General features: G+C 39.5%; 1 protein-coding gene across 1 annotated transcript; it reads left to right on the top strand.

Moving 5' to 3' along the window:
* Positions 1 to 8,375: 8,375 nt before the first annotated feature.
* LOC129942842 (dynein regulatory complex subunit 6) lies at positions 8,376 to 16,371 on the top strand. Its single transcript, XM_056051932.1, has 4 exons — positions 8,376 to 9,050; positions 9,324 to 10,571; positions 15,163 to 15,738; positions 15,811 to 16,371. The coding sequence occupies exons 1-4, from the start codon at positions 8,991 to 8,993 to the stop codon at positions 15,958 to 15,960; spliced, it is 2,034 nt and encodes a 677-aa protein (XP_055907907.1). The 5' UTR covers positions 8,376 to 8,990; the 3' UTR covers positions 15,961 to 16,371.
* The last annotated feature ends 93 nt before the right edge of the window (positions 16,372 to 16,464 follow it).

Below are 16,464 nucleotides of genomic sequence, written 5' to 3' on the forward strand. Positions count from 1 at the left end.
CCACCTTAAGTAAATAAGTAAGACCCCTTTCACCATCTTAAAATGTTTCGCTTCACTCCAACTTAAAAAGGCTTTTGAAGGTGTACTCAAGACGCATAAATTAAGTTTTGTGGAAACATTTTAGAACTAATGCAATTTCTTTTAATTTTTTTCCAATACTAATATATGGACCAATAAGATGTATTGAAAATCTTCGAACTTTACTTTTATTTCTATTACCTACTTGAAAATCTCAATTGAAAAATTATATCTTACAAAATTTGAGGTACATCGCCAAAAATTAAAAATAAAACGTAATTTTAATTACCAACCCAGTTCTCAAGAAATTGTTTCAAACACAGTTAAAACAAAAGACCATCAAATAAACAACCTTTAACCTATTAAGACACGTTGTTTTACAAAAATTAATATTCTGTACTTGACACCCTTAAGGTGTCACATCTCACAAGTAATAAACTCAGTCGCAACTCTCAGCAAATCTATTTGAAACACCAATCATCATATAAAAAGTAGTTAAAACGTCTTTTCTATCGTCTTCTTCTCCTTAATCACGTCGTTATATCTTCATGGACACAAGGCCTTACCTACCCAAGTTCTACATCAAGTACTCTAAAATTGTTTTATCATCGCATTTTTATTGTCAATGATTTACAAGAAAACCCATTTTTGTTCCTTTGCTTTGATTTGTTTACTGTTCATAAAAAATGATTTTATTAGATTGATCTTCACCACCAGATTAGGGATTTCTCCTTAAAGTGACAAATAAGTACGGTGACGGTAATGAACGTCGCCACCGCCATCGCCATGATGGTGAATTCAGGTGAAAAATAACTATTTTTATAAGAGTACATCACCAAAAGTACATCGCAATACACATACGTTCAGAACATCGATGTGATTTTAGCTTAGAGCTCTAGCACAGCAAAGAGTATAGTAAATATAGGACTGGCGGAAGCTTTAATGTTTAATGTTTCTTTTTAAAACTCGACAATCAGAGAACGTGTTGTTTTTTTCATCAGCAAAGTCAAGACACATTTTTAATTTGCGGGTTTACTTGAATTGAATTAAAATTACTAGACACGTCTCTTGTGTGTTTAGCTTAGGACCGCCACACCATACATCCATTGCCATATCGCCACGCCATTTGTTCCTCCTCGTTGTTGTCTACCTCCCACGTTGGGGCACTCGCGTCAAAGTCATCCGCCATCATCGCAATCTCCATATGCCCGGGGTACGAAAGCGTGCGAGCATTTATGTAGTTGTTTTTTAATTTGGTTATAATTTGTATCTAAAAGCTCCCCCACAAAAAAGGGGGAACGAAGGAAGATAGGAAGGTATTAAATTAAAGTCGCTTTAAAGGTACGTAATGTACAGCAATAGACAGAACTTCTTAGTAATTTTTCTGCATTTGGGCCATAAAGTAGCCGAAACCAGATTTTTTAACTGCCACTCGGAAATGCAATAAAAACTTAACTTGACCAGATAATGTCTGACGAGTCTTGCCAAATCGCTCCAGGCCAGTTAGGCAAGGCATCCGTTTTGCAAAAGGTTCATCATCAGCAAAGATTTCTCGTTGATGTAAAACATTAACCATTATAACTGTGATGAGCGATGGTGGCTATGATGATGGTAAAGAAGAGGTTTTTGAAGTTCATTAGCCCGCTCTTTGAATGACAAAATGTTGGTCTTTTCTTTTTGACGAAAGAAATGGTCCGATGTAATTTATTTTAAGACCTATAACATTATGTCCAGTTTATTTATAATCGGATAAAAATCTGTAACAAAATATCAAACGGTAATGTGATGTGTTCATGTTCAGGATGTCCACATAAATTAATTCTCTTTGTTTCCTCACATAAGGTTATAATATTTTCTTTATGCCTTGAATTAATTATAAATTAGTTACACAGCAAAAATAAAATCTAAACCTTTCATAATAAAATGTCTGAAAATGTAAAAAAAGGCTTATTAAATATTTTTGGTTGTTTTGTTCTCTGAAACTCTCAATTTCATGTTACATTTTACCTACAAAGTCGGTTTCTATGATTTCTATTTTTACTCTAAAAAGGAGATACAGAGGTGTAAAGTGTAGGTAGTCGGTATTTTGCAGGTTTTAAAAATAGAACACCTTTTTTATTATTCATAATAATTTAAGAGGAAGTAGTATTCTAAAACTATGAAGATACCCAAAAGTCTGAAGGCTCTTTTTATGAGGAAAAGCAATTTTATTTTGAACAAAGAAATTGGTTATTTTAGACGAAAAAGTGTAAAGTACTCATTTATGAATTCAGAACGAAAAGCTGGAAGTGTTCTGATATGAATTTGAAAACCAAATCAGGAACAGCATAATATAATAATGTACTGTGCGAACTTCTTTGAAAAGGCTGATCATATCAAGGCAAGGAAACTATTTAAAATTGTCTATCTTCAAAGCATCTAATACAAGAATGATATTTCATTAAGGGGTTAGTTCGCCCTTGAGGTCGAATAAATGAGCTTATTGGGGTTTTTTTTCGAGAAATATTACCAGTGCATAACATATCGAGATTAAAAAAGTGTGAAGCAATTTATTTTAAAATGATGGTTGGTCAGAGTTTTTGAGATTAAGTCTTTTTTTAAGAGTCTACTGCCGGATTTACAGCTCTATTTTACTGAACATGAGGTAGTAACTTTTTAGTTATTATATGGAGCTCTTTTGGCCAATTTATTGTGTACCTAAGTTCCAAAATAAATTGTATCGTGAACGACAAATCAAAAGCTTTCTGCTGGCCCTTGAAATTACTTATAACCTAACTCAGTATTGAATATTGTTAACTATGCTTAAGCTAATAGCCTTCAAGGCTTCATGTATTACAAGCAAATTTGAATTAATAAGTTTTCTTTTTATTAAAAATGTGACTTACGATAGAATGGTGGAAACTGATATAGCAGTTTGTAAGCCGGATTTCTACGATTTATTGAAGTTTGTCCAAACGGCCTGCTTCTAAAATAGAAAGTGACAAACGTGCCTAAAAAATCATCAGATTATTGTTAATAACAAGTGAACTAAATAATATAAAAAATGTGTCATACTTCTAAAAGGAATTTATTTTCTAGTATTCAACATTTCAAGTCAATCGGTTGGAAAAAGTGTTGAAGTATTGGCAAATGAAGAGTAATTTTACCCTCAAAACGAATGATTATGTTAATTTTTTAACGAACTTAACATTTAGAACACTATTTTTGGGGTTTTAAGAAATTCGTTATATTAAAAAAAAACTAATGTTCTCCAGTATGACAAAGTACAATTCCTTGGTCTTTTTAACTTTTAAGAAGCTTGGGTACTTGTAAGTACTTCTTGAAAGCCGAGATACCGCCAATACCGTAAGCATAAATGCCTGAAAGTATCGGTTAATGATCCAACATTTTTTGATCTAGCGATTACGGATAATCCCGAGATGTCGTTTCAGTAGGATAGGAACTGCGCATACACTGTTCGCGACACGAGTTGGGTTCGATATCCCGGTTCTTATATTCCCTATTTTATAATCCCGATTTTTTTTTAAATTCCGCGGAATTTTTCAAAACGGCTAGTTTTGATTTTTTTTGATGTTCAAATAGTAGACATGTGCATTCAAGAGGACACAAGCGTCCACAGGTTTTTCTCAAAATCAACCTCTGTCTATCAACTCCTACTCTCACCTCCCCGTGGTGAACATCGGGTGCCTAGTACCTCAACTGGAGATTGGGTTCCAACCCCAGGTGAAAGTTGTTGGGGGCAGCAAACGAGATAGGTGGGGAGAGGTGTTTCCACTAAGGCACATCTCCTTATCCAGACGGCAGCGGACGAATTCCCGAGATGGAACCAACGGTGGCGTCTACAGTTCCAGTAAATTTGAACTTAGTGAACACCTTATAGGGCTTCTTCGACTTATTCGGAGCCCAGGCCTATAAGGAGCGGTTTTATCCGGCTCCCCATCCTTGGAGTTATACTAAGGATAGACTCAGGCAAAAAGTCTTGAGTTTCAACAGTGTGAGCGGCGCATCACGACAATCAATATGCGCGCATGCCTCAACAGAGAAGAAAGATGAAGACACCAAAGACATATTCTTCGAGCTCTTGGACAAGACATATGAGCAGTGCCCTGGCTATGACATTAAAATTGTCTTAGGAGATTTTAATGCCAAGCTAGGAAGAGAAGACATCTTTGGTGGCATAATCGGGAGATACAGCCTGCACGACACCACCTCCGACAAGGGATTCAGGCTGGTCTATTTCATTGCGGGGCGAGACGTTCTGGTAGCTAGTACGCAGTTCACATATCTTAATATCCACAAGGGGACATGCAAATCTCCTGATCAATCAACCATCAACCAGATAGACCCCATTGCGATCGACGCACGACACTTCTCCAGTATATAGGATATCCGAACATTCCGAGCTGCCAACATTGACTCGGACCACTACCTCTTTGTAGCCAAGGCACGGCTACGGATATCCCGATCCAAGCCAAAACAAGGAAGTACTGTGAGAAGATTTGACGTTAGACAGCTACAATCGCAGGAGACTGCCATGTCCTTTTCCGATCGAGTCTCTAATAACCTCTTAAGGAGTCCTATGCTTCCTGCATTAAGCATTGAAAACCAGTGGCAACATTGCCTTGCAGCCATCAGAGGCCACCACAGCGAAACCCCTGGTTTGATGACGAATGCCGGCAAGCGCACACAGCGAAACAAGAGGCATACAAAACGGCGCTGCACAAAAGGACTAGAGCTGCTCGCGAGCTCTACGAGCAGAAGAGGAGAGAAGAACACCGGCTTCTTGGACGAAAAAAAAGAGAGCATGAGAAGCGCGCGAACGAGGAGATAGAGGGATGCCACAAAAGGAATGAGGTTCGTAAATTTTACCAAAAGGTAAAAAAAAACCTCCCAAGTTTACCAGCCACGAACCGAAGCCTGTAAAGACGATCAGGGGAACATCGTAGTAGAACCGCTCTACGAGCAGAAGAGGAGAGAGGAACACCGGCTTCTTAGATGGAAAAAAGAGACCATGAGAAGCGCGCGAACGAGGAGATAGAGGGATGCCACAAAAGGAATGAGGTTCGTAAATTTTACCAAAAGGTAAAAAAAACCTCCCAAGTTTACCAGCCACGAACCGAAGCCTGTAAAGACGATCAGGGGAACATCGTAGTACAACCGCTCTACGAGCAGAAGAGGAGAGAGGAACACCGGCTTCTTACATGGAAAAAAAGAGACCATGAGAAGCGCGCGAACGAGGAGATAGAGGGATGCCACAAAAGGAATGAGGTTCGTAAATTTTACCAAAAGGTTAAAAAAACCTCCCAAGTTTACCAGCCACGAACCGAAGCCTGTAAAGACGATCAGGGGAACATCGTAGTAGAACCGCAGTCGATGTTGAGAATATGGAAAGACCACTTCTCCAATTTATATAACGGCGATGACGAACCGAACTCCGCTGCAAGGGAGATAGAACCACTCAACCTCGGCGACGCAGATCTACCATCCCTCCTACCCGATCTTGACGAAGTGAAGATAGCTATATCTAAACTGATGTCAAACAAAGCTGCTGGAGCTAACGCTATCGCTGCCGATCTATTCAAAGCAGCAGGCGATGACTTGGTACGGAGCATACACCAACTCATCTGCAAAATATGGTCGGAAGAAAGTATGCCCGATGTGTGGAATCTTAGCATAGTTTGCCCGATACATAAGAAGGGAGACCCTCTAAACTGCGCCAACTACAGAGGCATCAGTCTCCTTAACATTGCGTATAAGATCCTCTCTGCCGTATTATGTGAACGTCTGAAGCCGTTCGTCAACAACCTGATTGGTCCTTATCAGTGTGGCTTCAGACCAGAAAAGTCCACTATCGACCAAATATTCACACTGCGGCAGATCTTAAAAAGAAACCAGGAACCTCAAATCGATACCCACCAACTCTTTATTGACTTTAAAACCGCGTATGACAGCATCTATAGGGAAGAGCTCTACCGAGCAATGTCTAGTTTTGGCATCCCTGTCAAACTTATCCGTTTGTGCAGAATGACGATGGAGAATGCACGCTGCTCTATCAAGGTCGGAAAAGATCTTACCGATGCATTTGATGTCTAAAAAGGTTTTAGACAAAGGGATGCACTGTCATGCGACTTCTTCCATATCGTTTTGGAAAGAATTGTGCAAAACTCAACTGTCAACACTAGAGGCACAATCTTCCAAAGTCCATCCAATTACTCGAAAACGCAGATGATATTGACATAATTGGAAGATCAAAGCGCAATGTCAGTGGAGCGTTTTTGAGCATTGCCACGGAAGCGAAGAACATGGGTTTAGTGGTCCATGATGGCAAGACCAAGTATATGCTGTCATCAAAAAAGGACACTGAACAACGACGTCTTGGACAAAACGTCACCATGGACAGCCTAGGCTCCGCTATTAAAACAGACAACGACACCAGCGCTGAAATGAAACGAAGAATAACTCTTGCAAATCGCTGCTTCTTTAGACTTAGAAGGCAATTGAGTAGTAAAGTCCTCTCTCGAGCATCTAAAACCACCATCTATAAGACACTCATCATCCCGGTTCTCATTTATGGCGCTGAAATGTGGACCCTGTCAAAGAAAGATGAGAGCGTCTTAGTATGCTTCGAGAGAACAATTCTTAGGGTGATTTTTGGTCCCGTATGCATAGATGGAGAATGGAGGAGAAGATATAACGACGAACTGTACGGGCTGTACAGCGACACTGACCTAGTTAGCAGAATTAAAGTCCAACGGCTTAGATGGCTAGGTCATGTCGAGCGGATGGACATCAACACTCCAGCCCGGAAGGTCTTCGAATCTAATCCCGTGGAACGGCGCAGTAGAGGAAGATCGCGACTCAGGTTGCGCACCCCGGTGGGAGAGGACCTCAACCAACTTGGCGAGCGAAACTGGAGACAGCTAGCTAGGAATGGACCGTCTCTGTAAGTATGGAGTTAGAGCTCATTTCAGCGACATAATTTTTGATTCCTAGCCTAATCAATCATTGATTCTAAAACTAACTAACTATCACTTAAAACTAGAAATGCGTTCTTTACTCACCCTTCAAAATACAGAATTCTTAAAAATATAAAATGTCCAATAATTTATGTTTAAATCAAATATTGTCAAGGACTAATTAAAATACTGTAAAACATTTAAAAATAAGCCAATTAAACGTCCCCAAACAATATTTGACGAAATTTAAAGCCCTGTTACGAATTTAATTGTAGTGAGTTTCCATTACCGCAGCACTAATTTCCTTCTGATTTTTTTTTACAGTTAGTTAGGGGTGTCAATAGAACATGTTTTCAATATTAACGTGAGGAAACACCTTTAAGTCATAGAAAAAAATATTTTCTTTTTCGAGCATAACCCTAATTTTTTTGTATTTAATTATTTGGGTCTAAAACAAGTTTTTTAAATTGATAGCATGGCGCGACGTACTAAGAGTTAGGTATGTAAGGGGGCATGCTGTCCTCCTGCAACCCACCTGCGTGGGGTCACTATAGGATTTGGTATGGGTGCAAATTACTTTTTGCATTTTATCACTAAAATTAAGGAAATCCCCAACACACAAAAAATCAAGTATGGCAACACTGACTAAAAAACAATGAAGAAATGTCAAAATCAACCATTTTTGCGTGTTTTGTAGATGAAAAGTGAACTTTGAAAATGAATTTAAAATAGAAATAAATGATTCCTCGCTCTGAAATTGCTGTAGTTATTATTTATTTGCACATATCCATCAAATAAAAACAACCTAGAGTCGAAATTCGTGCTACGGTAATGGAAAGTTGAGCCCGATTACCTCCTGAGAAGTTAATAAGCTTTTTAAATGTCCACAAACAACATTTGACGAAAATGTAAGCAGTTTTACGAATTTAATTTAAAAAATAATTACGTATACACCCAGGTGAATCTTAATAGTTTAGGTAATTTTATTTTTCCGTTTAACGAAAAAGCATTTGTTTAATAATTTATTTTAAAAAAAAACACATTTATTGAAAATAATTTATTCAATTTTGTTATATCGAAATTCTAAAATATTTTTCATAAATTATTATTAGATTTAAGTATAAAAATACAAATCACGAATTAATCACAGACACACCCTATGCCAATGGAAACTTGTCCTTGTGGAACTTGGAACTTCCAACAACAAACGTCTAATTCCCAACTGTCAAATCAAGAGAAGGCAGACAGAAAGACAAACAGAGAGGAAGACAGAACAGAAAGAAAAACAAAAAAAGGTTGTTTTTTATCGTCTACTTATGTGCCCCGATTTGTTTGTTTGTTTTTATTCGTATTGTTATTGTTTTCTTCTTTGATATCGTAATCTCACACAAATGACAATCATTTTTGACACAAAAGATAGAAAATGAAAATAGATTTCAAGATTATGCGCAGTGGTCGAATATTCCAAACCAATAAGTTGTAGTTCTCGCATTCGCATCAGTTGACTAACAATTCCATTCTATATTGTGGAGTAAATTTTCCTGCTCCTCCAACATTCAATCTCAGTCTGGGTAAAGAAGTTCTATTGAAGCGAGCAAACACCATCCGAGCACTCAGCACATTCATTGTCATAGTCCCGAGTCGAAATCACAGAGACACGGAGAGTGGAATAGGAATTCCAAATCAGCTGCTTTGCCATTGCCAAATACAAAACATCACGTAATCGAATTAGTTTTCTTCACTTTCATTCACATTCACACAAAAATTCCAAATCCTTTGACCTTTGTTGGACAAAAACCACTATAATCATCCCGAATTCGGGAATCAAGTGTTCTTTCGATCCTACACTCACAAACGTCACATAAATATAGGTCGAAGGACAAGTAGATAGGATATTCTAATATTAATTAGATAGAAAAAAGAAAAGGAAACCCCCACGCATTGAAGAGGAGCTCTCCTGTCCCTGGGCAACGCAACAACTTAGCTCAACTCATCTCACCTCAGCTCATCACCAAAATGGACTCTTCGTATGTATTTAATGACTTGGAACCTAGCTACGCTGACCTTCCAATGGAGGTAAGTGCAAAAAAGTATAATAATGATTTCTCATTCAAATTGACTTTACAATGACTCGGGTTGTTTCTATTTAGTTTCTTTGCAATATTTTCTGAAAGTTGCGACGCAACGTCAATTAAAACAATAGCCCATGTGATCTGATTGATTATGATTACCTTTAGCCCTGAGTCATTGTGTGGAATTAACTGCTGAATGTTTACTACGAGATAACTATCCAAAGATAATTGTAATAATTTTGTTTTTTTCTCTGTCGCTCTCTCTCGCTGTTGTTAGATCATTGTGAGTATATTCCGATATTTGAACTACACGGACATCCAATCATGTTCTCTGGTGTGTCGTCGTTGGCTGGAGGCCTCCAAGTACAGTGAATTCCAATCGAATGTGATGATTAGGATAACCAAACTCTGTGTGTCGGATAAGCTGCCTCCAGGCAAGGTGTTCCTCAACAGTGATCGACCCTTTCCCCACATCTACATGGATGAAGCCACCTTTGGGACACTGGATCACTTCTTCGCACACATGGGCAAGACTGCTCAGTCAGTGACCTTCGAGTCCACCGACCTGACAGAGAAACAGTTCTGCGCTGTGCTTGCGGATCTCTGTGGCATCAACACTCTCTCCATAGTCAGATGCACGTCGTTGTTCATGACTGGGCAGTTCTTGGAATCACCCACGGATCGCAAAACCATCGCTGATACCATGTCTCGAGTTCGCTTCCTCTCCCTCAAATTCAACCAATACCTGTCCGATGCGATTCTCCTGAGGATAACCCAGCTGATATCCAGTCTTGAGATGCTCGATATGTCCGGCTGCCACATAGCCTACCACTGCGCCATACAGCGACGATTCTATCCCGAGGAGCTGGCCAATCATCCAAGTGAATCGATTTTGACATTTAAATTCATACTGCATGTGATCCGGGCCCATCAGAACTCATTGAAGGAGCTCAACTTCAGCAACACACTGATCGGAGGTGGTGCTATGACAGCACTGTGTGAAATTCCATTTTTGAATCTGGAAAAACTATTGCTACACTCCTGCCGCCAATTGAATACCTCAGGTATTCGTGGTTTCATTGCAGCACAAACAAATCTTCGTACTTTGGATTTGTCCGATACACTTTGTGTCACGGACGAGTGTCTCGAGACGATTGTCAATAATTTGCAACAAATTGAAGTACTTAATATCAAAGGTTGTACAAAAGTCACAAAGAAAGGAGCCTTGCTGTTGGCCAAGCTGTGCGGGAGTCTGAAGTCATTGAATATATCTCATTGTGATGGGATATCGGGAGATGCTATTGGTGAGGGCATAGCCAGCCAGCCAAATCCGATGTTGGAAAAATTATACATGTCACATTTGAACATCTGTGAGGATTGTGTTACGAAGTGTGGTGTGAATCTGTATAATTTGAGGGTGCTGGATATTAGTAATTGCATTAATGGAGTCACTGATCAATCCGTCCAGGTGCTGCTGAAGAATCTGGTGCTGCTGAGGGAGCTGAACATGGAGGAGTGCTTTCGGGTAAGTTGGATTTTTTTTTCTGCAAATTTGTATGGAAGTTCGAGTGCTCTTATCATTTTATTTACTTCGTCTTTTGTTTTGGTTTTAATCTTATTCAAATTGTCTTCTTCTTCTTGTCTTCTTATCGTGATTGGACTCTGGTCCTATTAGGAGTGTCGTTGTCTTTTAGTTAAATAGAAAGTGTGCTTCATTATCATTTATTCATTCACTATCCTAAACAACAAATTAGTGCAGTGTCAATAGTTTGACTTTGTTTTTTTTTTTTGCATCGCTTGTTCATTTGGGATACACACAAGTCCAGAGCTAATGGTGTCAAGCTGCTGAGATTTCTTTCTTTTTCGCATTAAGATCTACTTCTTCATTAAAAATGGCAGTTGATTGTCTCATCGGTAAGAGGAATATAGTTCTAGGTCAATAATTTCACACATCAGGTACCTACTTCCGTTGTCCTCAATTCCCCAATTTAATTCAATTATATTTATTGAAACTTTTTTTACATTAAATACATTTGTTAACTTAAGACTAAGAAGAAATAAAAGTAAAAATTTAGCTGACTTAGACTTGGTCTTTCTTAACTTAAATACTATATAATAAAAAAGAGGAAGTAAAACACGTTTCTTTTTGTACTGGTGATAAAAAGCGAGTTACTCAAGGTAGTAGTGTTGCTCAGGCACTTATTCATTTTGTACATTGAACTTAAAACTAGAAAACAAAAGGGAGTATCAGTCAAACCGATCAGAAAGGAATTGCTTCCACAACGGAACGATTCAACTGACACCACAAATCTTTATTCTTAGATTTCGATAAGATTTTAAGAATTAGATAGAGACTTAGTTTTTAATATTACATTTTTATATATTTACATATCATTTGTGTGTTTTTTTTTTACTTTTTACTTAAGGTGGCGCTACAGTCTTGTGTGTACTAGGGCCTCACCCAACAAACTTCTCCATCTAGCTCGGTCCCTAGCTAGATGTCTCCAGTTTCGCGCTCCAAGTTGGGTGAGGTCACCTTCCACTTGTGCGCGCCACCTGATCCGCGGTCTTCCTCTACTGCGCTGTCCTGTGGGTGTGGATTCGAAGACTTTCTGGGCCGGAGCGTTGGTTTCCATGCGCTCTACGTGACCCAGCCATTTCAGCCGTTGGACTTTTACCCTTCTGGCTAAGTCTACGTCGCTATACAGCCCGTAGAGTTTGATCTCAGCGCTGGTGTTGTTTTCTGCGTTTACAGCGGAGCCTAGGTAGACGAAGTCCTTGACTACCTCAAAGTTACGTCTGTCGATGGTGACGTTTTGACCAAGACGTCGGTGTTGTATGTCCTTTCTAGACGACAGCATGTACTTTGTTTTGCCTCATTAACCGTTAAACCCATTTTTGCCGCCTCTGCCTCAATACTCACAAAAGCCCCATTGACATCACGCTGAGTTCTTCCGATTATGTCAATGTCATCAGCATATGCCAGTAATTGGACACACTTTTGAAAGATAGTGCCTCTAGTATGGGCGCGTGAGCTTTGCACTACTCTTTCAAGCACCGTCGCATGACAGCGCATCACCTTGTCTAAAACTTTTTTGACATCGAAAGGTTCTGTTTAGTTGTTTCCAACCTTTATGGAGCAGCGTCAATTCTCCATTGTCATCCTGAACAATAGGATGAGTTTGGCAGGGATGCCAAAACTAGACGTGGCTTTATACAGCTCGTCCCTGTTGATGCTGGCATATGCGGCCTTGAAATCGATGAAATGATGGTGGGTGTCGATTTGGGGTTCTTGGGTTTATTCCAAGATCTGCCATAATGTGGATATTTAATCAACTGTGGGCTTTCCTGGTCTAAAACCACACTGATGGGGACCTATCAGGTTGTTGACGATGGGCTTTAGACGTTTATATATGACGGCAGAGAACATTTTTCAGATGTTAAGAAGACTGATTCCTCTATAGTTGGTGCAGTTTAGAGGGTCTCCTTTTTTCAGGATCGGGCAAACAATACTGAGGTTCCATTCATCTTACAGATAAGTTGGTGCATCTCCAGCTGCTTTAAAGAGCTCGGCATTCAAGCCACCCGCTCCAGCGGCTTTATTAGACTTCGGCTTAGATATGGCAATCTTTACTTCGTCTAAGTCGGGAGGACGGGATTGTTGGCTTTCGTCGTCTATGTTGAATGGATCATCCTGCCTCACAGCGGAATTCGGTTCTTCGTCGCCGTTATACAGTCTGCAGAAGTGGTCCTTCCATATTCTCAGCATTGACTGCGGTTCCACTATGATTTTTCCACTTTCGTCTTTGCAGCCTTCGGTTCGAGGTTTATGTAATTTGCTTTTAAACCTCTCAACATCTTCGACCACACAGCTTCTCAAGCCCTCTCTTTTCCTTCTGAGAAGTCGGCATTCCTCTCGCCTCTTATGCTCATAGAGCTCACGTGCAGCTCTCGTCCTACTATGCAGCTTCGCTATGCGTGCCTGTTGTTTGGCTGCATTTGCCTGCCGACATTCCTCATCAAACCAGGGGTTCCTTGTTGGTGGCGGGTTCTCTGATTGCATCTTGGCAATGTTGCCACTGGTTTTCGATACATTGTGTTGGCGGCAGAGAACTTCGAGAGAGGTTACTTGTAACTCGGTCGGAAAAGACTTTGGTGATCTCTGGCGATTGTAGCCGTTGTACCTTCTCCCAGCAGCTCCCTGTTTTGCCTTGGGTCTGGAAATCCGAAGTGCTACCTTGGCTACAACGAGGTAGTGGTCCGAGTCGATGTTAGCTCCTCGGAGAGTTCGTACATCCATAATGCTGGTAGCGTGTCTGGTCAATCTGGTTGACGGTAGATTGATCTGGAATAGTCCAAGTTCCTTTGTGGATGTTGAGGTGTGGAAAACTGGTACTGCCTACCATGACGTTTCGCTCCGCAGCAAAATCTATGAGCCTAAATTGTAGGTGTGCAGGCTGTTCTTCCCGATTATTCCACAAAAGATGTCTTCCCTTTCTAGCTTGGCATTAAAATCGCCCAGGCCTATTTTAATATCGTAGCTAAGGCATTGCTCATATGTTTTGTCTAGGAGCTCGGAGGAACATATCTTTGGTGTTGTCGTCTTTCTCTTCTGTGGGGTGTGCGGGCATATCAGGCTAATGTTGCCGAATTTAGCCTTGATGCGTATGGTCATGAGACGCTCATTGATGCACCTATAGCTCAAGACTTCTTGCCTAAGTCTGGGTCCAATGACGAAGCCGCATCCAAATAAGCACTGTTGGTTTTCGTGGTAGCAGTCACCATAGTAAATATCGTTGTTTTTCATCCTGTTTTTGCCCGGCCCATCCCATCGTATTTCCTGGATGGCGGTGATATCTGCTTTATAGCGGTCTAGGGCTTCCGCTAATTCTTCGGCCACACGTGGTCTGTTAAGGGACCTAACATTCCACGTGCATATCCGAAGTTCGTTGTCCTTAATTCGTTTGCGTTGGTTGTCAACAGTAAATCCGTCCGTATCCGAGGCTTGTTGGTGCTTCGCAACTATGAAAGCTTTTACGTGGCCAGGAAGTCACGCCGACGCACAACACCCAACCTGGAGGGCCAGATCCTAAGTATAACTCCAAGGATGGGGAGCCGGATAAAACCGCTCCTTATAGGCCTGGACTCCGAAAGAGTCGAAGAAGCCCAATAAGGTGTTCACAAAGTAGTTCAACCTTCCTGGAACTGTAGGTGCCACCGTTGATTCCATCTCGGGAATTCCTCCGTTGCTGTCTGGATAAGGAGAGGTGCCTTAGTGGAAACACCTCTCCCCACCTCTCTTGTTTGCTGCCCCCATCAACTTTCCATTGGGGTTGGAACCCAATCTCCAGTTGAGGAACTAGGCACCCGATATTCACCGCGGGGAGGTGAGAGTAGGAGTTGATAGACAGAGGTTGGTTTTGAGAAAAACCAGTGGACGCTTATGTTCTCTTGAATGCACATGTCTACCATTTGAACATCTATGGCACTCCTTAAAAATATAAATTGGGTGGCGCAACAGTCTGTTGTGAACCAGGGCCTAGTGACTTACAACTCGCAACCATTCCTGTGTGCGAGTAATGTTGTCAGGAATGGAATGGCCTACAATTTTATGCCGAATCCGAACGGGTAATTTGAGAAAGCACTTTTTCACGACAATAATTATTCTCGCAAGAGGCAGTACCCGCGAAAATTATTTTATTAAATTAAGGTGGCACAGGCAGGGATTGAACCCAAGACCCCTTGCATGACAGTCCAACGCACTAACCATCATGCCACGGGTACTACACTCCTTAAGGTCAATTAAAAAAAGCCAATTTTTTTGGAGCACAGTTTACTTTTAATTGGACTACACTATTTGAGGGAATAAACGTTTTTCCTTCAAACGATTCAGTCGTAATTCGCACTTTCAGGAATGACCAAGTTTGCACTTGAACTCACTTTTTGGTCGTTCTGTCAACTTTTGAGATTTTTTTTGTAAGCCCACATCAAGAATGTGAAATGCTATAAATGTTTTCTTTCTTTCATATTTAGATATCCTAAACACTGGCAATTTATAAAAACAAAAAAAAATACTTTTCCGTTCATATCCACCTCATTGTAATAATTCTTTACAGATAACAGATGCTGCCCTAACCGGAATCAGTGTCGAAGAAACCCAACCCTCCGAACGTCCACGTTCCCTCTCAATGGAATTCTTCCATCATTTACCCCAGGATAACGTTTCCGAAGGTGGTTCTTTGAAAATCTCCCTACGCAGCAAAGCCGAAGAGGAAATTGTTCGTGATGCCGAACGTAAAAAAGCAATGTTAGCCGTTTATGAGCTAAATTTAGACGAATCAAAAATCAATGGTGTACCAATAAAAAATCTCAGAGGCTTACGCAAATTAAATTTACGAGGATGTAATAAAATATCCGATGTCTCCCTAAAATACGGATTCATATTTTTAGAATTACGCAATCTACTACTATCGAACTGCCAACAAATTTCTGTAGTCGGTATGGAGGCTTTGGTACAAAATTGTCCATCCATTGAAGAGCTAGATCTCTCCGACTGTTATAATATCAACGATAAGACTATTGAAGTTGTTACAAAAAACCTTAAAAGACTTCGATCTTTACACATTAGCGGATGCACTCAATTAACCGATCATAGTTTGGATTCGATTGTTGTTAATTGTAAAGTTTTACATGTAAGTTTTCATTTTCAAAACAAATACCTAATAAAAAAATAAACAAAATTGAATTTGAAATCTATTTTGCAGACTTTATCAGTATTTAGATGTCGACGAATGTATTCGGACATCGAGGAACGTCTTATCAATATGTCCTCGGTGCGAATTTTAAATATGGATCATTCAGCAACAATGGACAATGGAGATATATTTCGGTTGAAAAAGCGATTAGATTACTGATATTTCGCCGCAATTTTCGTTGTATTTATTTTATATTATTTTCAATTGTATAATTTTCGTTAAATATTCTAAGAATCATCATCATCAGAGCTAAAGCTGTTTTAAAATTTAGAAAATACATAATATTTACTTTCTATTAATCAAAATTATCATTTTTATCTTATATCTCTCTCTCAGTATCTCTCGAAGGGAGAAAGGGAGAGAGGAATTTATATATATTGTTAATATGTATTTAAACAAAACAATTATCATAAAACATTTTATGTATATTTAATTTTTACAAACAAACAAAAACTTCACCCGTTATTTACACACAAAAAGATACACATTTCTATTTTCAAAAATAAGAAACAAAAAATCTAAAACTTTAGCAACGAATGTAATTTGAAACAAAAACAAAAAAAAAAGAATAACAACAAAACAAAATCTGAGCCGGAAGGTTTTATATTCTAGCCAAAAACAAATAAATTTGTTACATTAAATGTTTTTTGAAGAAGAAACAAA

This window comes from Eupeodes corollae, chromosome 1 (assembly GCF_945859685.1).
Source record: "Eupeodes corollae chromosome 1, idEupCoro1.1, whole genome shotgun sequence".
In the NCBI taxonomy this organism is placed as follows: Eukaryota; Metazoa; Arthropoda; class Insecta; order Diptera; family Syrphidae; genus Eupeodes; species Eupeodes corollae.

Excerpts from the sequence above, each read along its gene's own strand:
- LOC129942842 (XM_056051932.1), top strand. The coding sequence starts at position 8,991 with ATGGACTCTTCGTATGTATTTAATGACTTGGAACCTAGCTACGCTGAC. Across the intron at positions 9,051-9,323 it reads ACGCTGACCTTCCAATGGAG|ATCATTGTGAGTATATTCCG; the intron begins GTAAGTGCAAAA and ends CGCTGTTGTTAG. Across the intron at positions 15,739-15,810 it reads TTAATTGTAAAGTTTTACAT|ACTTTATCAGTATTTAGATG; the intron begins GTAAGTTTTCAT and ends TCTATTTTGCAG.